This window comes from Ceratotherium simum, chromosome 38 (genome assembly GCF_057802395.1).
Source record: "Ceratotherium simum simum isolate JZ-2026a chromosome 38, ASM5780239v1, whole genome shotgun sequence".
Lineage (NCBI taxonomy): Eukaryota > Metazoa > Chordata > Mammalia > Perissodactyla > Rhinocerotidae > Ceratotherium > Ceratotherium simum.
The window spans coordinates 16,381,685-16,405,285 of NC_141937.1; the positions used below are offsets into that span (position 1 = coordinate 16,381,685).

Sequence of the window (23,601 nt, forward strand, 5' to 3'; positions counted from 1 at the left end):
ATATTTTCTTTCTTCTACCAATTCCAGTTCTCAATGACACTAACAGAAGTACTCATTTGCTTTATCCCACAATACGCTCAATAATTTCAGAATAACAATATCAACACCACCATATATGATATCACTATTGAAAACAGTCAAGGATGTATTTGCTGTATTTTGTTCATGGTATATTTTTAAAGTTGATTGGAATTTCCTCTGCATGGTTATGCCACAAACTGGACACACAATCAGGCTCATTGATTCATTTTGCTTTCAATTTTTGGAGACTGCTTTTGTAAACTTTAATTTTGCTTTATAATTATGTAAAATTTGTACATGGTTTCAAAGTCAACTCTACAAGGAAATGCATATACAAAGAAGTCTAGCTTCTATTCCTTTCCATTCTAGTCTATGCCTTCCCTTCCTCTATCAGTACCCAACTTTTTTTTTTAAATAATTTTATTTATTTATTTTTTCCCCCCAAAGCCCCAGTAGATAGTTGTATGTCATAGCTGCACATCCTTCTAGTTGCTGTATGTGGGACATGGCCTCAGCATGGCCGGAGAAGCAGTGCGTTGGTGCGAGCCCGGGATCCGAACCCAGGCCGCCAGCAGTGGAGCGTGCGCACTTAACCACTAAGCCACGGGGCCGGCCCAGTACCCAATTTTTAATCTTACAATCTGTCCTTTTTATAAAAAACATACACATTTAAATATAGGCATATTCTCCCCTATTCCTAGATAAATAAAAACAAGCTATGTCAGTGATTCTCAAACTTGAGTGTGTATCAGAATCACCTGGAAGACTTGTTAAAACACAGATTACTGGGTCATACCCAGACTTGCTGATTTAGTGGCTACGGGGTGGTGCCCGAGAATTTGCATTCTAACAAGTTCCCAGATGATGTTGAAGTCGCTGGTCCTGGGACCACACTTTGAGAACTACAGTGCTATCACACTTGTATCCACCTCCTCACTCTAGCAGTATACAGAGATATCTTTTATTTGCTTCTGCTGCTTCATAGTACTGCATTATGTGGATATACCACGGTTTATTCAAGCAGCTTGCTATTTATGGACATTTGGGCTGTTTCTATACGTTGTATATTTCTGTACATTGTATATTTCCACACATATTTATTTATATACATATATGTATATGTATGCATATATAAAATATATGCATATATATTTCTATATGTTGTATATATCTATAAATTGTAACAATAATTACTGCAAAAAATAGCATCACACATTGAATTTTTGTCTCTGTATCTTTGTTGTTTTTTTGTGTTTTTTTTTTGTGAGGAAGATCAGCCCTGAGCTAACATCCATGCTAATCCTCCTCTTTTTTTTGCTGAGGAAGACCGGCTCTGAGCTAACATCTATTGCCAATCCTCCTCCTTTTTCTCCCCCAAAGCCCCAGTAGATAGTTGTATGTCATAGTTGCACATCCTTCTAGTTGCTGTACGTGGGACACGGCCTCAGTGTGGCCGGAGAAGCGGTGTGTCGGTGAGCTCCCGGGATCCGAACGCAGGCCGCCAGCAGCAGAGCACACGCACCCAACTGCTAAGCCACAGGGCCGGCCCCGTCACTGTATCTTTGGAATAGATTTCTGGAAATAGGATTGCTGCATCAAAGGGTGAATTCCGACGTAGTTTTGCTAGATCTAGCCAAATTCCCCTCTATAGGGCCCATGCCATTTTGCTTTCCCACAATTACAGGAGTGCCTGATTCCCCATGGCCTCGCCAACTTAGTATGCTGCCAAAGTTTCAAGCATAGTCCTTTAAGAAAATCTAAATTGGTTGCCAACTTCTAAAAGTTAGAAGATAAAAATATCTTGATTTATGGTTTTTTTGAAGAAGTATAAGACCCACTGGCCCTGGGCCTACAGTTTCACGTGACATTTATGTCCCCATGACATAGGTCCCTTGACAGCTCTAGCCTCCACCTGGGCCCATTTATGCCTGTGTTCACCTGCTTGCTCTTAAAGGCACTGAGTGTCCAGCCCTGGCTCCATGCATAAGGCAAAGTGATTTGCCCAAGGTTTTCTAGTAAATTTATGTCAGACTGAAGCCTTTCTCTGGGTTTGCTCACACACACTCAGAGTTCCTTGCTTATTCCTTCCTGCCTCCTGCTGCACTCAGCCTGGGACTGAACAATATCAGGCTGACTTTCCTTAAATTTAGGAACCTTTAGGATCATGTGAAATACCAAACTTAAAAACCATGGCCTCAATGAAAATATGTCTAAATGACATCATCAACTTGACCTACCTATACCTATCCCTAATAAAGCCTCAAGACTTCTGAACAACTGAATTTCTGTGCATTTGGTGACATCATGGCTCAATTCCTACCTTAAATTAGAGGATTTTGATTTAAATCAGCTGTAAATTCTTAATATAGAATCCAATGCACATTTGATCTTAGATTTGTAAGCTCTGTGGACAATTCAAACAATTACACAAAAACCAATAGCCCCTAGTCAGTTAATCCTTAAAGACCTATTACTTATTATATATGCTGCTCCAAATCCTTTCCACAAGTATTTAGGGAAAAAGAAAGCAATGATAAAGAAATTGTAAAAAAGTAGATATTTCCTTCTGGTTATTCAACTCTTTCAAATTGCAATTAGACACGATGTCAAAATGAGACATTTAATTATGAAGAAACCAAAATATAAGATAGTCAGGGCTGGCCACTTGAGTACACAAGGCACTCAAATGTTTATTTTTTTTTTATTTATTTATTTTTGTGAGGAAGACCAGCCCTGAGCTAACATCCAATGCCAATTCTCCTCTTTTTTGCTGAGGAAGACTGGCCCTGAGCTAACATCCATGCCCATCTTCCTCTACTTTATATGGGATGCTGCCACAACATGGCCTGACAAGCGGTGCATCAGTGCATGCCTGGGATGTGAACCGGCGAACTCTGGGCTGCTGCAGCGGAGCGCGTGCACTTAACCGCTTGCGCCACCAGGCCGGCCCCTCAAATGTTTATTGAATGAATAACCAGAGTAAAGAAATCTGTATGATTTGAGGGTTTCTTCTGTTACAGGGTCCTTCTCTCTCACTCTTGTCTCTCTCTCACACACACACACATTCCTGAGAAGTCTGCATTGGATCCTGTGAGAAAGGCTTAATATGTAAACAGCATATGGGTAAGGTAACATTGACTTGAATTTACTCCAATGACATGAATATCTGAGATCAGTACTTTCTTGAGAATAATTTCCATAAGTGGGTGGGGTACGTGTGTGTGCGCCTGGGCACTGAAGGAAAAAAGGTACCAATGGGGACGGGGGCCATGCATCGAGGGAGGGAGGTTAAGTGGGGGGTTGGGTCTCTGAAGACAAACTTTGCCTTCCTCCTAAATGCTGCCCGGCTGACAGTCAAGACAAGGGTTGGAAATGAGGGTGAAGGCGAAGGCAGGAAACCCAGGAAACCTGTTCCAGGAGTTTCCAGAGTCCTAAGGGTGGACAAAGGCTCAGCTGGGGGACAGCTTGGCCTGCCCATTAGGGAACTTTTATTTCTACCCCTCCAGAGAATGGCCTGTGCAGCCCCTGTCCTTCTGTTATGACCAGCAGGTAGGAAGCGCTACATGTTCCTTTTGTCAGTAAGGATTTCTGTAACCTACACATACCGCAAAAGCAAGGTCACGGATGAACTTGGTGTAAGCCCCAGTGGTTCAGATAAAAACAGAAGTCAACCGGCTTCTTTCCCTCTTCCATTAATGGCCTCTCAATTAAAGCTATTTTCCACTCCTCCCCAGAGTTGAACAGCTGGTAGTGGTTCAGAAAACGTACCATCTTCTAAATTTCAGGGTGCTGAGTGAAAAGCAGGTCGTGCCAGGACTAAACACTCCCTCACAATTCCCTGCTTACATGCGAAAGTGTGGGGCGCTGAAGCCCGTCTTGTAATTAAACTTGGCAATATTACAATGAAAAATAAGATTTGGGAGTTGGCATCGTAGCACATACACAAACTTTTATGTGAATAATTAAGTCAGAGCTAAGCATATGCTGGACCGTCTTTAATCAACTTGTGATTACAGTCACTAGTAAAAGCCCAAACATTTCCGAAAGCTTCTATGTTGTTTATGTGCTGTGGTTATTTTAACATATCTGCTTTGATATACATGGTATATCTTTTTACCCATTTCTCCCTCTTTCCTTTTCCTTCTTTTTTTCAAATTCCTACCCTTTAGGAGAATTAATTATGATACAAGAATCTTGTGAAAAGAACTGTGTGTGTAAGCCTGTGTGCACAAACATTTGACCTGTTAACACACCCACACACCCACCCACAAAGTCAGGAGTGTTTTATATACAAGCCCATCAACTGCCTTTAAGGAACCACGCTTCAGTAAAACCCAGTGTGTTATGCTTGGATTTAAAACCACTGGATGGATCTGCAGTCATCAGAAATGGCCCTGTGGAACCAGTCCAGAGCCAGGTCAGGCTGGGAAGACACTTCACAGGTCACATTGGACTCAGGAGCTCCAAACGAGGTGCTAATTCTCAGTTGATCCCAAAGCAGCATCATGAACTTTACTTAAACTTCTGTACATTTCAAACCACAACAGCAGAAATCATGTGAAGTTTTGCTGCAAAATAATTTCTGCTAGGGGTTTTCCAAGAAAAAGCTGTTGAATTTTTAAGAGAAACTGAAGATAGAATTCTGTATATAGTAGGTAGCATGTCGAGAAATTAATGTGGTATTAATTACCACATAAATACGTAAAAACATACAATCACCTTGTAGGTTTCAGAACTCTGTCTCCCTTCCGGGTACAGAGCATGAACTGACTATCATTTAATCTTTAAAAATCAAATCCTTTCCTTGTATTTTTCTAAACCATGAGTGCAACTTAAGAAAATGAAAGTGCATTTTTAAGATGTAGGAGATTAATTCTACTTCTCTTTTTCCCCCAAAAGATAATTATTCAGCCTCGGCTAGTGCCACATATATTATATACAAAATATTTAGATTCTAATAGATTTTTCTAAGTAGTCTAGTGGTATTTTATATGTATTTATTTTTCTAACATTCTTCTATTCTAGATTCTCCTCCCCCCAAGCTTAAAGTTTTTCCTAGGAAAGATGAGTAACATCATTCAGCTACTACGCAAGTTGTAGGACAACTACCAAGTTAGCATTTCCTAACTTACTGGGGACTGTTAACAGTATATTTTTTTCCTTGCTGGTGGAAAAAAAAAAACAGAGTGAGAGAGATTATTGGCTAACTTCATCCAACATGGAACAAACCAGTCATTTTAACTTTAAAATGAAAACAATTTGTACTCTATATCTGTCTTGGTTGGCCCCAAGAAATGAACCGTGCTTACCTTGGACACGAAACATTCTGCTATGGCCACAGGATCATTTTCACAGTTTTCCAAATCTTGCAGAAGTTCACTAATAAAAAATAATAGCCAGAAAGTATTAGATTGTGGTCTGATGGTTGAGGACATTTTATATAACTTAGAAGTTTAAACATTTACATGGCATTTACAAGGAATCATATTTAATTGGATAACTAAGGACCTATTGTCATTGTATCCAAAGCTTAGATAAGGGACTTACCCAAGGTTATGGTGGAGCAAGGATTTTTTTTTTTTTTTTTTTGGTGAGGAAGATTGGCCCTGGGCTAACATCCATGCCTATCTTCCTCTACTTTATATGGCACGCCGCCACAGCATGGCCCGATAAGTGGCATGCAGGTCTGTGCCCAGAATCCAAACCCAAGAACCCTGGGTGGCTGAAGCAGAGCGTGCGAACTTAACCCCTACGCCGCAGGGCCAGCCCCCAGAGGAGGGATTTCAACACAGGTCTGACCTGTAACTCTCCCACCCAGAGAAATACCTAACATTTAAGTCTTCCAGATGTTTGTCATTGTCTGCCTGCATGTTCACACACATTCATTCACTCATCAAATGGCTGTCTAGATGCTAGGTACTGTGCAAGGCATTAAGAACAAACACATCGGTAAGCAAAATGAGATATGGTCCCTGGTCTCTTGGAGCTTGGAATCCATTGGAAGAGCCAGACATTCAATGAAAAATCACACTAACAAATATAAAATTATAAATGGAGATGGTGCTCTAAAGGAAAGATATGCTAGGGGAGAAAATATTTTTCTCAGATGTAAATCTATACTATTGTGTTTTTTTTATAATTTTATTTATTTATTTTCCCCCAAAGCCCCAGTAGATAGTTGTATGTCATAGCTGCCCATCCGTCTAGTTGCTGTATGTGGGACGCGGCCTCAGCATGGCCGGAGAAGCGGTGCGTCGGTGCGCGCCCAGGATCCGAACCTGGGCTGCCAGCAGCGGAGCACAAGGACCCAACCTCTAAGCCATGGGGCCGGCCCAATCTATACTATTTTTAATGGTTCATTATTTTAAGGAACTACATAATATTTCATTATGCAGTACATATGCAGTAATATAACCAATCTCGCACTGTTAGATAAAATTCTATAAATGGAATTGCTGGGTCAAAGGGCGTTGCAGGGAGGAGGCAGGAAGGCGAAAGGGGTGATGAGGTACATGTGTATGATGATGGACTGTAATTAGTCATTGGGTGGTGAACATGATGTAATCTACACAGAAATTGAAATATAATGATGTACACCTGAAATTTATATAATGTTATAAACCAGTGTTACCACAATTAAAAAAAAGGGCATCGCAGGGTAAATGTAAATGTTAATGCATTTCCAAATTGCACTCCATATAAGTTGTAAGAATATATATTTTCCTATGTTGTGCTTATTGTAATTAGCTGTATATTACATATTTAACAAAAAGTTAAATAATTCTACAGGAATTATGATAAAAACAAGCAGTTTCTTGCTTTCTGTTCCCCATTCTTGACTGCCACTCTCCAGAAGCATTTTCTTTTTTTTTTTTAAATTTTTTTTTTTTTTTAATTTATCTTTCCCCAAAGCCCCAGTAGATAGTTGCATGTCATAGCTGCACGTCCTTCTAGTTGCTGTATGTGGGACGCGGTCTCAGCACGGCCGGAGAAGCAGTGAGTCGGCGTGCGCCCGGGATCTGAACCTGGGCTGCCAGCAGCAGAGCACGCGCACCCAACCGCTAAGCCACGGGGCCGGCCCTCCAGAAGCATTTTCAACTCTTGCTGTTTCTGCTGTGTGTGTCCATGTTTCTAAACATGTGGACACTGCATTTTCATTATTTTTCAGTTTTAGATATTATTTACTTCTTCCTCCTCCCATCTTCTCAACGAGTTTAGGAAAGTTGATTAGATTAAAACAGCTTACTTTTTTGGGGGTATGTAAACATTATTCTCCGTCCAGCCGTGGAATGTACCATAATTACATTTCCTTTCTTGTACAACCACGTTTTCCCTGGAGTTAAAATTGTCTCATTTTTTGCTTTGTTTTCAAAGTACACACCAGTAATTTATCCTTGAATTTTGTGCCAGAAGGGTATCTCTCGTCTCACGGTGTTCAAACATCAGATCATCTATTGGCTGCATTTCTTTCCTGGTGACCTCCCTCCTGGAGCGCTCTGTCCTTCCGCCTTCTGAACAGGTTGCTCCCCAGGCTGCTGGTTCTCCCTTCAACACTACCCTGACAATGACCTTCACCTAGGTCCAGTGTTGGATCTTGTTTCTTAGCTACCAAGTCAGATGTATTCCTTCCTTTGGGAGATTACAACACCGGTAGCTGTGAGTAAGCGTAATAGGCAGTAAATTTGCTGAAACTTGTCCCGTTTCAGAATGTTCTGCCTTCACACTTGGCTGATAATGTTAGTGGATATAGAATTCTTGGTTGGAAGTCATTTTCTCTGAGTATTCAGGAACTATCTGTTGCCTTATGAATTTCAATGCTGCTGAGAAGTCCAATATCATTCCGATCTACGATCCAGGTGCCATATGACCTGTTTTTCCATTCTGGAAGCTGTTAGAGTTTCCTCTTTTGTTAACATAATTCTGAAATTCTGTAATGGTTAGCTTTGGGGTAGGTCGTTTTTCATGTATGGAGCCAATGTGAATATTTGGGAAATGTCTGAGTATCAGTTCTCAGAGTGACCCCAGGGGTTCCTGAGACCCCTTTAGGAGGTCCATAAGGTCACTATTTTCATAAAAATACTTAGACACTTGGATTTTTTACTTTCATTCTTTCATGAGAGTACAGTGGACTTTTCCAGAGGCTACATGAACTGTGATATCGTAGCTGATGGAAAGTAGAAGCAGTTATGAGAATCCAGCTGTCTTCTAGTAAGTCAGACAGTAAAGAGATTTGTAAAAATGTAAAACAATTCCAACATACAAAAAATGTTAGTGAGAAGAGTAGTAAAACTATTTTTCTAAAATTTTGTGGGTGGGTTTATTATTGTTATTATTGAATAAATTGATATTTTAACAATTTCTCAGTTTTAATTTCTATCATGGTAAACAAAACATCATAAACCATAAACAGAAAAGCTTTTGGGGTTCTTAGTAATTTTTAAGTACGTAAGAGATCCTGGGACCAAAAAGCTTAAGAATCTCTGTTCTTGAACTATGTCTCATATTTCCTCCTCTCCATGTTCTCTTCTCTCTCTTTTTGAAGCTCCTATTATTTACATTTGACATCTCTAATTTTTCTTATTCTTCCTATTTTTTTTTTTGATGAGGAAGATTGGTCCTGAGCTAACATCTGCTGCCAATCTTCCTCTTTTTGCTTGAGGAAGATTGGCCCCAGGTTAACATCTGTGCCAATCTTCTTCTATTTTGTATGTGGGATGCTTCCACAGCATGGCTTGATGAATGGTGTGTAGGTCCACACCTGGGATCCAAACCTGTGAACCCTGGGCCACCAAAGCAGAGCATGAGAACTTAACCACCACACCACTGGGATGTCCCCGCTATTTTCTATCTTCTTGTTTATTGTTCTGTTTTCTGGGATACTTCAACTTTATTTTCTATCTCTTCTATCGAATTTTTTCATTTCTAGGATCTGATTTTTAATTTCAAATTGTTTTTTTTAATACGCTCTTTCAGTGTTTCTCGTGTTCCTGCCCTTATTTTATGGCTGCAAAATCTTCTCTTATCTCCAAGGATGATATGATGATGATGACGATGGTGATGGACTTTTCTTTCCTGCTCCTTGATTTCTGCCCAGCTCTCTTTTCTCTGTTTGATCATTTTGACTTCTGTCGTTCATGTTAAAGGCTCTCCAGATATCTGGGGATCTTCTTTTGCCCTTTCCTATTTGAAGGTGAGACACCACAATGCTGACCATAAACTCTGTGCAGAAATGGAGCTTTTCAAGGGGTGCTCTTCACTCAAGGCAGTGGTTCTCAAACACTTTGGTCTCAAGATCTGTTTACACTCTTAAAAATTCTTTATGTGGATTCTATCAATATTTATTAGAAATTAAAACTGAATAATTTTAAAAAATTGATCAATTCATTTAATAATAAGTCCAATACATGTTAATACAAATAACTTTTTGGCAAAAATTAGATTTTATAAGATAAAAAATTTAGTGAGAGGAACAGCACTGTTTTACCTTTTTTGCAAATCTCTAATGTTATCTGAATAGAACACAGATGGATTCTCACATATGCTTCTGAAATCAACCTACTGCAATCTGTTATTTTGGTTGAAGTATATAGAAAAAAATCCAGTCTCACACAGATATGTCATTGGAAAAGTGAGGAGTATTTTAATACCCTTTTCTTTTTTGTGTGTGAGGAAGATCAGTCCTGAGCTAACATCCATGCCAATCCTCCTCTTTTTCCTGAGGAAGACTGGCTCTGGGCTAACATCTGTGCTCATCTTTCTCCACTTTATGTGGGATGCAGCCTCAGCATGGCCTGACAAGTGGTGCGTCGGTGCGCGCCCGGGATCCGAACCCCGGGCCACCAGCAGCAGAGCGTGCGCACTTAACTGCTACGCCACAGGGTTTGCACCAATTAACACCCTTTTCAAATAGGTGTGGATATCCTTCTTTGATATTACACTGAAACTCAAGAAGCAGCCGTTACTTAGAGGTTTGCTGGACTATGAAACCATACCAATGCACTATACCCTGTTACTTTAAAATCCACTGGTCTACCTTGCACTTTGAAAGGATCTTTACCAACGCATGATTTCAAATAGTCCCAATTTCAAACATTCTTTCCTAATATTCCTATAAAAGCATTCCCTTTGTAAGATTATTATTAGTTTGGAAAATATAGTTCTGATATTTGTGTCAATCTTTTATAGAAAGACGAGTGTGGTTAAATTAAAGATAGTTGAAATCTAATCATTGGGACCTAAACACTGGATGAAGTGAAAAGGCTGAAGGAAAAGAACAGCCAAAGAAGCAACACTTCTGGGCCAGTGTTTTCCATTACTGGCGGATGGAGTGCTCTGGATATAGGTTTTGTGTCCAGGTCTTTCAATATAAATTCTCTTTCTGAGCCCAGAAGAATTTTGAGCAGAATCCATCATGTTACTCCTCATAGCTTAACAGAAATACTGCTTGATATTTATATTTAACTCCCTGTTTTCTGAATGTTATGCTCATCAAGCTCCCCTTTGAGCTTGATGGACTTGAGCTAGACTGGACTTGCTGGTTGGAGCAAGTATCTCAGGGGACCCACCCAGGCTCTATAGCTCACCTGTAAATGAATGATTGGCATTCACTGCTCAGGAACCACAGAGCTGGGAGGTTGCTCAGACACCTTTCAGTCTCAACCCTTAATCTTAAGGTGAGGAAACCACAGCTCATAAAAGGGAGGTGGCTTACCTTCGCTCACAGAGCTAATAATTAATGGCCACAGCTGGGGTTAGTATCAGGGCTCTTGAATCCCAGTCCTGCACTCTAACATAAATACATCTATTGAAAGATCTGTTTCCTGATCAACTCGAGAAAGCTGAGGGCTACACTCTGCACCATGATGCCTTCAACATGGTCCTGCCTTGTTTGAGTCACCTGGCTAGCTTTCCTTTAAAATCCTTTTCTAAAATAGGATAAACACACTAAAAATGGGAAGAGTGAAGAGGCGAAGTAATGGGATTTCTTTCGTACTCTTGTCATCAGGGCTATCATCCCGATAAAGTTGGCTCACCATCCACTGAATGTTTGCTCTCCATTCAACAGTAATTATTGAAAGCCTCCTGTGTCAGGCATTGTTATAGGCACTGAGGTTACGGGGTAAAGAACACGGACAAAGGCCCTGTCCTATGGTGCTTATGTTCTGATCAGGGGTGATAAGTGTTAGTAACTGAATAAATAAACAACACGATATGAAACAAAAGACAACAGATGTTGGCAAGGATGGGAGAGATTGGAACTCTTGTACACTGTTGGTGGGAATGCAAAATGGTGCAGCAGCTTTTGAAAGCAGTATGGAGGTTGCTCAAAAAATTAAAAACAGAAATACCATATGATCCAGCAATCTCACTTTTGGGTATTTATCCAAAAGAATTGAAATTAGGATCTTGAAGAGATATTAGCACTCCCACGTTCATTGCAGCAGCATTCACAATAGCCAAGAAGTGGAAACAATCTAAGTCCATGAATGGATAAAGAAAATATGGTATATACATACAATGAAATATGAGCCTAAAAAAAGAAGGAAATGCTGCAATGTGCGATAACATGAATGAACCTTGAGGACATTATATTAAGTAAAATAAGCCAGTCACAGAGAGATAAATACTGTATGATTCCACTTATATGAGGAATCTAAAATAGTCAAACTCATAGACTCAGACAGAACGGTGGTTACCAGGGGCTGGGGGGTAGGAAGAAATGAAGGAACTGCTAATCAACGGGCACCAAGTTTCAGTTAAACAAGATGAATAAATTCTAGAGCCCTGCTGTACAACACTGTACCTATTAACAACAATGTATTGTACACTTAAAAATTTGTTAAGAGGGTAGATCTCATGTTAAGTATTCTCACACAATAAAATTTAAAAAATCCATTTTGCTAAAAAAACCAAAAACCTAAATGAGATTACAATAGAAACACCATAATACATTACTGCTTAACAAAAAATGTTTATATGAAAAATAATAAAGTACTGGTTTTACTGAAGAACAAAACAAAACCAAAACAACATAAATATGACATTGTACTATGTGATATGAAGCAAATAGAGAGGGCAAATAACAGAGAGCAACCGAGGCTGGACGGGGGTGGCAGAGCACTGAAGCAGTCATGGAGGGCTCTCTGAGGAGGTGATATTTGAGGGCAGGGAGAATTGGAAGAGAAAGTCATTTCAGCAATCAGTTGCGAGTCCAGGACAGATGGAACTTGGTGTGTTCTTGTGTGAGGTACAGAAAGGAAGCCACTTGGCTGGAGTCTGGTGAACAACAGGGAGCGTGGGAGATACAGGAAGAAGACTAACTATAAAATAACAGGCCACGTCCTAGGGGAGCAGAGATGGGGCCACGGAATGTGGTATATCAGCCACTGAAGATACTCCATGAAAACCAGAAACAGGGCTGTCCTTCTCGAGTTACAGCCTAATGGGGTGGGGTCTAGGTTTCTCATTGCATTGTGTAACTAACGAACATCTCTACACGTACATTAGCAGGAAGGAGTGACTCAGACTGTGTCTTGTACTCAAAGCTAAAATTAGAGTCATCCTACCTTCAGTTTGGGGGTATTTTCTCTTTTCCCTGAGTTCAAAATATTTCCTCCTTTTCGAGTAGGATCATGAAAAAGAAAATGATACAATTGCTTCCTTGAGCTCAAGTCCCTCGTTTGGGTGGGAAATTAGAGGAACATTCTTCTCTTTTGCAGAACATCACATGTAAAATTTTTGGTGACCACTGATGTGAACTTGAAGGCAGGAACTGTATTTTTGACCTTGAGGATTCTATTGCCTTACACTGAACGAGATTCAGGAATGAGGCATCTCCCCTTCCAGTCTGCAAAAGACCCTAAGCACAACTTCCTTTTCCCACCCATCTGACTAGGTCAGGTGGCATTTTAACTTGTTGCATCCAGAGGCACATGTGCATGTGCGAACAGAAAATGGGGTGAGGTTAACAGCACTGAATGTTCCATTAACTTCACTGAAAGAAAGCCTGTGAGTAAAAATATTTCTACCATTGAGCAGAAGTTAAAGACATTTTGGTGGCATGAAAATGCACTAAAAGAAAAGAATGCTGCCCTCACCTTTCATTGCCTTATTGTTATATGTGTCCCATGATTCACTTTCTAAATTATATTTCAAGGGAGAAAAAAAGCAAGGCCCAAATAATGTTTTTGTCTTAAGACATATGTTACTGGCTCTGCGAAGCTTTCACTAGCCCCCTCAGACAAAATTAATTGCACGTTCCTCAGAATTCTCAAAGCGTTTTGCTCATTCCTTGATTATACGACTTAACTGCCTCTGCTATACAATGGTGTCATTCATCTTTTTTTTTTTTTATTGTGGAAACATTAGTTTATAACATTGTATAATTTTCAGGTGTACATCATTATACTTCTATTTCTGCATAGATTACATCATGTTCACCACCCAAATACCAATTACAATCCATCACCACACACATGTGCCTAATCATCTCTTTTGCCCTCCTCCCTCTCTCCTTCCCCTCTGGTAACCACCAATCCAATCTCTGTCTCCATGTGTTTGTTTGTCGTTTTTATCTTCTACTTATGAGTGAGATCATATGGTATTTGACCTTCTCCCTCTGACTTATTTTGCTTAGCATAATACCCTTAATGTCCATCCATGTTGTCACAAATGGCTGGATTTCATCGTTTCTTATGGCTGAGTGGTATTCCATTGTGTATATATACCACATCTTCTTTATCCATTCATCCCTTGATGGGCACCTAGGTTGCTTCCAAGTCTTGGCTATTGTGAATAATGTGTCATTCACCTTTATACTACTAGACCTAGCCCAGTGTTTTACACACAGTGGTGACTCAACATAGGTATACGAATAAAGAGAAAGAGTTGAAGGAAAAAGGAAAATTTTACTCTCATCTTTTGAGGAAGGAAGAGAGCTTAGATATTTTAATTTGCTAAAAAATAATTTAAAAATAAAATTCAATATGAAGGAATGGTCTCTATTTCCTTACTCTTCATTCTTAAAGATTCACATTACAGTTTAGATAACTCTTCTCTATTCGAAGAGAGAGATGCTGTATAAAACAGCTAGCATTTCTTCTTTAGTTGGCAGTAAAAAACAAAAAAAGTTTTGGGATTTTAGAGGCAAGTTAAAATGGGGAAAGTTGTTTCTTTTGACTGACCTGGTTTCCTGATCATTCGGGGATTTCTTCCATACACCAAACCAGAGACTTAAATTTCTAGGCTATCATAGGGATTATGAGAGAAAGAGAGATTTGGCTACCCAACAGAAAACAAAAATGAAGTATCAATTGTATTCCAAAACAGTTTATGTTGGAACATTCATGAGATAACAATTTAAATCTAGTCATATACCAAAACTGAATAAAGAGAGTACAAGGAAAGAAATTATATACTATTGTCATTTATGAACATGAATGAAAAAATTCTTAATCAAACTCATCAGTACATCAATATATAAAACATCATGATCAGGTAGGGTTTATTCCAGTAATGTATGTATGATTTAAATCAGAATGCCTATTAACATAATTTACTACATTATGAATAGAAGGAGAAAAATCATATGCTAATTTTCTTAAAGGCAGATTAAGCAGTCACTAAAACTCCATATTTGTTCACAATAAAATCTTAGCAAAATAGGAACAAGTATTCATCTAAATCCCAGAGCAAACATTATGCTTAATGGTAAGACAGTTAAAGAAATCCTGCTAATGTCAGAAAGAAAATAAGGATGCCAATATGTAATCAACACTGTATGGGAAGACTTACCCAAAGCAATAAGACAAGAAAAAAAAAATAGGGGTAGAAGAACTACAAAGGAAGACAAAAGATTCTCATTTTCAGACACATTGTCACCTAGGAAATCCAAAATAATCTATAAGACACTATCAAAACTGATGGGACAGTTTAGAAAGTTAGTTTGATACAGTATCAACATACAAAAATCAAAAGCATTCCTGGATAATAATCACTAACTAAAAAATATAAAAAATATTCTGGTCAAAATAACATCAAAAAGAATAAATTTTTTTAAAGTTACATGTATGAATGTGATGGAGAAATTATGAAAATTATTTTAGGACATTTTTAAAAGGCTTGACTAAAGAGATATATGTTTATGGATAGGATGACTCAATATTGTAAAGATGTGAAAATTAATCTATAAATTAAATGTAATTCCAATAAAATTCCTGACACAGCTCTTCACGGAACTTGACAAACTGATAAAAAAAAAAAAATCACTTGACAGTGCGAAGAAAACCTAAGCCTATGTTGAAAAACAGCAAAGTGGGCTTAATAATTAAGACAATGTGGTGTGGGGCAGGGATGGACAAAGAGACCAATGAAATAGAATACAGAATGGAAAAACAGACCCATACATACATGTAAGCCTGACATGGGAGGAATGTGGAACTACAAAACAGCATAGAAAGGATGTACTTTTCAACCAGTGGTATGGGACCATTGGCTAGCCATATGAGAATCAGAATTTGGGTTTCCTACCATATTCCACAATTTTAATTAGATTAAGGACACATATGCAAAGCAAAATTTTAAGACTTTTAGGAAAAAATAGAGTATATTGATGAACTGAGAGTAGGAGATAATCTTTTAAAGAGAACACAAAATCCACATACTATAAAAAGTACATTTATTGGGCCGGCCCCGTGGCTTAGCGGTTAAGTGCGTGTGCTCCGCTACTGGCGGCCCAGGTTCGGATCCTGGGTGTGCACCGACGCACTGCTTCTCCGGCCATGCTGAGGCCGTGTCCCATATACAGCAAGTAGAAGGATGTGCAGCTATGACGTACAACTATCTACTGGGGCTTTGGGGAAAAAAAGGAGGAGGATTGGCAATAGATGTTAGCTCGGAGCCGGTCTTCCTCAGCAAAAAGAGGAGGATTAGCATGGATGTTAGCTCAGGGCTGATCTTCCTCACACACACACAAAAAATACATTTATTTAATGTAGTCAAACTTATGAATTATACAGCTTATCTTCAAACAACCATAATTAAAGTTAAAAGACAAGTCTCATACTGGCAGATGATTTGCAACTCACATAATCCACAAAGATCACAGCCAAAATTCATCAAGAACTCCTACACAACAATAAGGAAAAGCAACATCCTGACAGAAAAATGGGCAATGATTATGATCCAGAAATTCACAGCAGAAATCTAAGTGGCCAACAAGCAAAAAACGATGCCCAGTCTTACTACAACTGGCAAAATGAGAAGTAACATATCCCCCAATGGAATATTACACCACAGTTAAAACAAACGAAGTAGAGCTATAAATCTCAAAAATAATGTTGACTGAAAAAAAAATTTGTAAAAGGTTGACACAATTTATTCCATGTTTCATGCTTTTTTGTGTGTGTGAGGAAGATCAGCCCTGAGCTAACATCCATGCCAATCCTCCTCTTTTTGCTGAGGAAGACGGGCTCTGAGCTAACATCTATTGCCAATCCTCCTCCTTTTTTCCCCCAAAGCCCCAGTAGATAGTTGTATGTCATAGCCGCACATCCTTCTAGTTGCTGTATGTGGGACACAGCCTCAGCATGGCCGGAGAAGTGGTGTGTCGGTGCATGCCTGGGATCCGAAGCCAGGCCGCCAGTAGCAGAGCGCATGCACTTAACCACTAAGCCACGGGGCTGGCCCTATTCCATGTTTCAAATAAATGAAATTTTAAACAAATAGTTACATATATAGTCATGGCAACAAAACCATACTTGGGAATGAAACACCAAGTCTTGGGTAGCAGTTACAGTTATAGTGGTATATATCGGCTTGCCTGAGCCAATTCTGCACATCTCTTCCTAATTCTGTGTTCAGTGGTATCTTGTTAGTAGCTTGAAATCTGCTCTGATGGGAGTGTTTACACCATAGAAATTGGCACACGCTATAAATTCCAGATTCCCCATCCCTTGTCCACACCCTGGAGAACTGGTTTACCAGCACATCGGTGTGCCATTCTCCCCAGAGGGGAATGCAATTTGGAGAGGTATATGAGAGCCTTCAACAGTATTTGTCATGTCTTTATGCTTTAAAGAATTTCCAAAGCAAATATGGCACAAGGAAAAGCTTTGACAGAGTGGGGGTGGTTCATGGGTGGTTATCACATTACTCTCTGCTTTTCCGTATTTTGAAAATATTTCCTGAAAAACAAAATTGAGTCAGCTGAATTTTTCAGTTCAGCATAAAACCATTTTCTATTTGCCCTCTTTAATTTTAGAGATTTAAATCTTGCTTAGTCGGTCACAATAGTATTATATTATGTTGAAAAACCTGGACTTGAACTAATAAAAGAAACTTTAAAGTTATTTCAAGCCCCAATCACAGATTTGCCAGATAGTTGTATCTTTGAAATCAACTGACGTAGGGTATATAATAAAGGATTCATAAGAGGTATTCACACAAAAACTCACATCAATCCTCTTACTTAACCAAATATAATAGCAAAGACATTTCAGCTCTAAATTTAGACTCTAGATTTAAGAGAAAGGAAGTAAAAATGAATAGGGATGAAACAGTACAGACAGTTCAACAGTAAAAGTTAAACAATAAGATATTCTTGAAATAATACTAAAATAAAATAATAAAAAATAATAATACCAACAGGGATTTGACAAAACCAAGTATTCAAAATAGGCTAGGTTGGAATTCCAGCTCTATGACCTTGAGCAAAAGACTTTCTACACTTTACAATTGATTCCTCATCACTAAGATGTGTATCCAAGATGCATCCTATCTACCTCTGAGAGCTAGGATGATTAAATGAGATAATGCATGTGCAGGGGATATATAGATGTGATCTAAAAAAGGGACAGGCATGGGCCGGCCTGGTGGCGTAGTGGTTAAGTTCGAGTGCTTCCCTTCGGCAGCCCGGGATTCGCAGGCTTGGATCCCAGGCACGGACCTACGCACCGCTCATCAAGCCATGCTGTGGCGGTGTCCCACATATAAAGTAGAAGAAGATGGGCACAGATATTCGCCCAGGGCCAATCTTCCTCAGCAAAAACAGGAGGATTGGCAACGGATATTAGCTCAGGGCTAATCTTCCTCACCAAAAAAAAAAAAAAAAAAGGGACAGGCACGAACACAGTCATGTATTAATTGTGTCACTACACCGATGCCTCACATATCATTATCTGGGTACTCATTCCCTCTGACTCAGGTTTATTTTAGACATGTCTGACTTCCTCGTTCAGAGATCACCAAAGAGAAAAGAACAGAGAACTGATTCAGGAATATAAAGGTCTTCTGAGTCTTCCAACTTTGGCAGACTGGGGTTTGGAGTCAGCGGAGCCCAGATGAAGCATAAAAAGTGATATTGCACATAAAGCTCTACGGCCTCTGGCATGAAGTGAACACCAGATAAACAGTCACTACCATCAACTTACAGCCAAACCACCAGGGGCCTCCCAGCATCGAGGCCTCGTCCCTCTTCCCAGGTTACAGAGCCATTGGTGGGCTCTGGAAGGAGAAGCCATGCAGGGGCTCGCAGGATTTTACCATCATCAACTGCTAAATGGAAGCGTGCTTTAACACCAACATATTACTAATGAACATGCAGACTCTAAATCTCCTAATTCAGTTTTTTTATGCCCTTTCTCTCTTTTCTTATGTTTATTTGATCTAGACAGTGTTTCTCAACCATGGCTGCACATTATAAACACCTGAGGACCTTTTAAAAAATTCTGGGGGCTGGCCCAGTGGCGCAGCAGTTAAGTTTGCGTGCTCTGCTTCAGGGGCCTGGGGTTCAGGGGTTCAGATCCTGGGTGTGGACCTATGCACTGCTTATCAAGCCCTGCTGTGGCAGCGTCCCATATAAAGTAGAGGAAGATGAGCACGGATGTTAGTCCAGGGCCAATCTTCCTCAGCAAAAAGAGGAGGATTGGCAACATATGTTAGTGCAGGGCACATCTTCCTCACCAAAAAAAAAAAAAAAAAAAAAAATCTGATGCCCTGGCCCTACCCCAGACCAATTAATCAGAATTTCTGGGGGTAGAATCTATCATATTTTTTTAAAAAGTTTCCTAAGTGATTCCAGTGTGTAGCCCAGGTTGAGAATCACTATTTTGGACCATGATAATTGGTTTTCAAAGTCGAATGAGTCTAATGAAAGAGATGTTGCAATACTGCCATATTTTACATCCTAGACTTCTGAAATTAAAGGATGAGTTGATGCAATTCAATAAACATGTCTCCCCGAGGCCAGGTTTGTGCTAGGTGTTAAGGATTCAAAGGTGGCAAAGGAGATGTGGATCCTGTCCCCAAGGAGCTCACACATACCAACTGCAGTAAGCAAAGAGGGTAGAATTTATCATGGGATTTTACTATAACAAAATTAACGTCATGAATGGCTAATATTTTGGTGATTACTCTTTGCTGGCATCAAGGAGGGCACTTTAGGTGTATCAGCTCACTGAAGTTTCACAATAATCATATGAAATAGATATTTCTATGTTTCCATTCATTCATTCTGCAAAAGACTGGATGCTTCCAATGGGCCAGGCACTGTTTTAGGCACTTGGGCAGTAATAAAGCAGAGAGACCCCTGCCCTCGGGGGGTGTTCTGTGAGTGCAGGTGGGGAGGAAAGAAACAACAGACATAACACAAAAGTCAATCATATAGTATGTCAGAAATTGATAAAAGCCGCGACAAAAAGAAAGAGCAGAGCAGGTAAGGTGTGTGTGTGAGTGCTGGGAAAGCGTCATTGAGAAAGGAAGATTTGAGCAGAGACTTGAAGTGAGGGAGTTATTCTACTCTGCTTAAAGAATCACCCAAGATGTGGTGTATATATATATATATATTTATAAAATGGAATACTACTCAGCCATAAAAAAGGACAAAATCATCCCATTTGCAACAACATGGACGGACATTCAGGGTATTATGTTAAGCAAAATAAGCCAGACAGAGAAAGGCAAACACCACATGATTTCACTCATATGTGGAAGATAAACAAGCACATTGATAAAGAGAACAGACTAGTGGTTACTACAGGGGAAGGGAGTGGGGAAGTGGTTGAAAGGGGTAAAGGGGCACATATATATGGTGGTGGATGAAAATTAGACTATTGGTGGTGAGCATGATGCAGTCTACACAGAAACAGGTATATATAATCATGTACACCAGAAATTATACAATATTATAAACCAATATGACCTCCAAAAAATAATTTAAAAAATAAAATAAATAAAAAATAAAGACTCAGCCAAGGATACAGACATGGCTCAGCTGGCAAAACCAGATATGTCTTAACCTGCCTACTACCTGGTCTTCCAAGAAGTATCACAATATAATAACTGATTTGCTTGTCCCATGCCCTTCGGGCCCCTGTCTATCTTGTTCACTGTCGTAAATTTCTAAGCCCAGTGCCTGCTACATAGTAGGTACTTAAAATGTGCTTGAATTAATCATTTTTAATTTTAATTATTAATTAATATGAATTAATACATGTTAGGACTTAAAAGTATTCATTGTGTGTTTACTGTGGCCTGCCCACTCTGTAGGCAGAAGAACATTTTTTGAAAATCTAGTGGAGGTAGGGATGCTGTGGACGAAGCCACCATGTATTTCTGGATACTCTGTTCATGTTGTGTTGTGGGAGAAATATGTCACTGCTCTGTCAGGGCAAAGAGGTCTCTTCTCTGAGCCAGGAGGATGGAGCGGGTCAGCATATTGATTAAATGTGAGGCTCGGATACAAACAAGGATGATTGCAGGTAGAAGACTTCCTGACATGATAGCCCACAAAAATCCATGAAGTCGACCTCAGGGATTAGAGGTAAAGTGTTCTTAGGCCACTTTCATTTGAGAGAAATTCATAATGTTCCCTTGTGAGAACAGTCTTTTGAGTATTAACTTACCTATTAAAGTGGTAGATATCCTCTATGTTTCCAAAAAGGGCTGATCTTTCTTCTGTCCCCAGAGGAAGTTTTGTTTGGTCCCTGATGCAGTCAAGGTAATCCTGTGAAATCAACAAGAAGGATGTCTTAAACACTCCTGGCGTTTCCAAGTCATCTTCAGTTATGCAAGACGGATCTTTCACATCAGTTTCAAGTAATTATTATACGAATGTGCTCCTTAACTCTACTATGAGAATACGGAGTCTCTTATTAATGATGCATAACAACATCATCCACTGTTTCCTTGACTGATTTATACGCTAAAAAGATACTCCAAAATTCATATACCGGGAAACCAGAAATAAAAATTTTGAAATGTGACAGTTGTTTTAAACATAACCTTTAAGTTGGAAAGCTATCAGTTGTTAAAGTATAGAACTAAATCCATCCTCAAATACCAATTTATTTAAAAAAAAAACCCCACTTTTTAAAATAAAATAAGCACAAAAACTCACTTATGCTATCTAATAGGCTATATTAATGAGCCATGGAAAACTCTGAAATGATTTTATATATTTTAACAAAGAAATGACTCCCCAACAGAGCTAATGTGGGCTCAGACCCACAGTGGGTTAAATGTACGTGGCTTAGAAGCTATTTGAACTGCTGAGAGAGGGCGTGCTAAAGAGTTCATAACGGAGTGTTCCCCTTCCCCTAGCAATGCTTGAAAAAAGAACTCTGTGGGAGGCAAGAAAACAATAAAGAAAAAAGTGAAAACAGCTGAAATAACGTAAAATGAAAAATAAACACAATCCTCTGCTCTGGAATGAACAATGTAGTATGGCTCTCTACCAATCGTCACAGGGTGTTCTGTAGTATGTGGAGGAAGTAACCCCGTGAAAAGTCAGCCAGACCGTGCAAATCCCAGCATTATAACCGCATTCCAACGTCCAATCACAAACACCATAGTATGTGGGTGCAACCAGAGAAAGGAGAAACTGAAATTTAAGAACCATCAGATAATGATTTCTTTTATATTTCAATAAGTCACATTCACTCTCTCATCCTCTTAATGTTCCTCAAATAAAAAACAGGCCAGGCTTCATCATTAATTTTCTCAATAGCAAATTTCACAGACTGCATCAAATAACTTCCCATTCTAGTTCTTTAATACTAAAATCATTGTCACACATGAACCAATGTTCCTAAGCCCTTTTTTCGTTTAATAAGCTTTGTGGTAACATCTTTTCTCCTTCAGAATGTGGTCATCTCCCTAAGACATTAGATTCACAAGGTTTAAGTATAATTGGCATTAAAAACCCGCAAAAGCAAGACCTAGCCTCCTTAAGTTTTATGAATGGAACAATTATAAGAAGCTTAAGCATCTGCATAGGATATAGAGTTAATGCCCAAAGAAGAAATGCCAAAGAAGGCTAGAATTGAAATCAGAGTATATTTTGAACCACATGGAAACCTAACCTACACTTCCTCAAAAAACTAAATGGATTCATTGATATTTTCATAAAATTACATATGGTACCAAAAAATGGGCTAATATTTAACTTGCATTGAATGCTTATCTTTGCTGGTCGTGTAATACTTTGATTGACATTTTAAAAGGACACATTGTATGCAAAATTAAGAAGGGCAGAAGGTTATAGATGGGGATGAAATTAACAAGTCAAACAGAAGGCTATGGATAGGCATGATCCACACCAAATAGCAGGATGAAGGGTGGGGTAGGGACGACATATGCATGCCTAGTTCACCTGGCTGCCTGCAATGGATGGTGTATCTAGAAAACGAAGGATCTTTTTTCTCACTTTGAGTTCGAAGCTTGCTCATTTGCAGAAACCTGATACTAAATTCTTCATGCAAGGGAAAAGCTTGAGTTAAGGGGCTTGAAGAATTTCATCTGGGGTTAGAGACAGAGACATGGCCCACTTCCAAAGAATGATGGCCCACCTCCAAAGGAAAGTTTCAAAGCCCCCGAGTCCATGATAGAGAAACTAGATTTTAAAAGCTGCTTCTTTTCTGAAATTGTTGAGAAAATAGATCGTTGAGAGTCCAAATTTTTGCAGGCCTCTCTAGAAAACAGATCAAAGTCCTGTGGCCACAACTCATTCCCTCCACTGATCATCATTAAGTCTTTTAAATACGATACTTTAACCCTACACCAGTTACTGAAAACTACTGTAGCATGCACTGCATTAACAGCAGTAATCATTTGAGGCCAAAATGAGAGGTTTGCAGCTCAGTGATAATAACAGTTCATTTCTGTGCTCAAATGACAGAGTAAAGACACCAATGAAATCTATTAGAGCTGTCACACTGCTTATTAATTTTATTAGCTTGATGTCAGCCCCTATGTTTACCCCACAGTTAACAATGAAAGATCAATTTAAAACTTTTGCATTGAAAACAATTATTGTCCAAGAGAGGATCTAAGAATTTGCTCTACTTTTGGGAGGGAGGGGCTGGGGAGATAGACACAAAAAAGAGCTTTTCACCATTTGAAAGATTTTCTATTATACTATTTTAAATTTCACCTAAAGTACGTATTTTCTAATCACTTTATGTCCTTAAGATCTCCATCATTATAAGATGTGTACACGAGTATCCTCTTCTCGTTAACTTTTTCATTCCTTGTAATGTCTGTTACTGAAAATATCCAAGTCGAGTCTAACGCGGTGCTATTTGA

The 23,601-nt window shown here is 39.2% G+C and overlaps 1 protein-coding gene across 7 annotated transcripts in view; it reads right to left on the bottom strand.

Moving 5' to 3' along the window:
• PLEKHG1 (pleckstrin homology and RhoGEF domain containing G1) overlaps positions 1-23,601 on the bottom strand; it is a 231,650-nt gene that overhangs the window by 40,916 nt on the left and 167,133 nt on the right. For all 7 annotated transcript variants that reach the window (XM_087425136.1, XM_087425139.1, XM_087425135.1 and 4 more), the window contains 2 exons: positions 20,922-21,022; positions 5,331-5,400 (listed from right to left, as the gene is read on the bottom strand). In XM_087425136.1, coding sequence (XP_087281262.1) covers positions 5,331-5,400; positions 20,922-21,022 — 171 coding nt within the window. The remainder of the gene's footprint in view (positions 1-5,330; positions 5,401-20,921; positions 21,023-23,601) is intronic.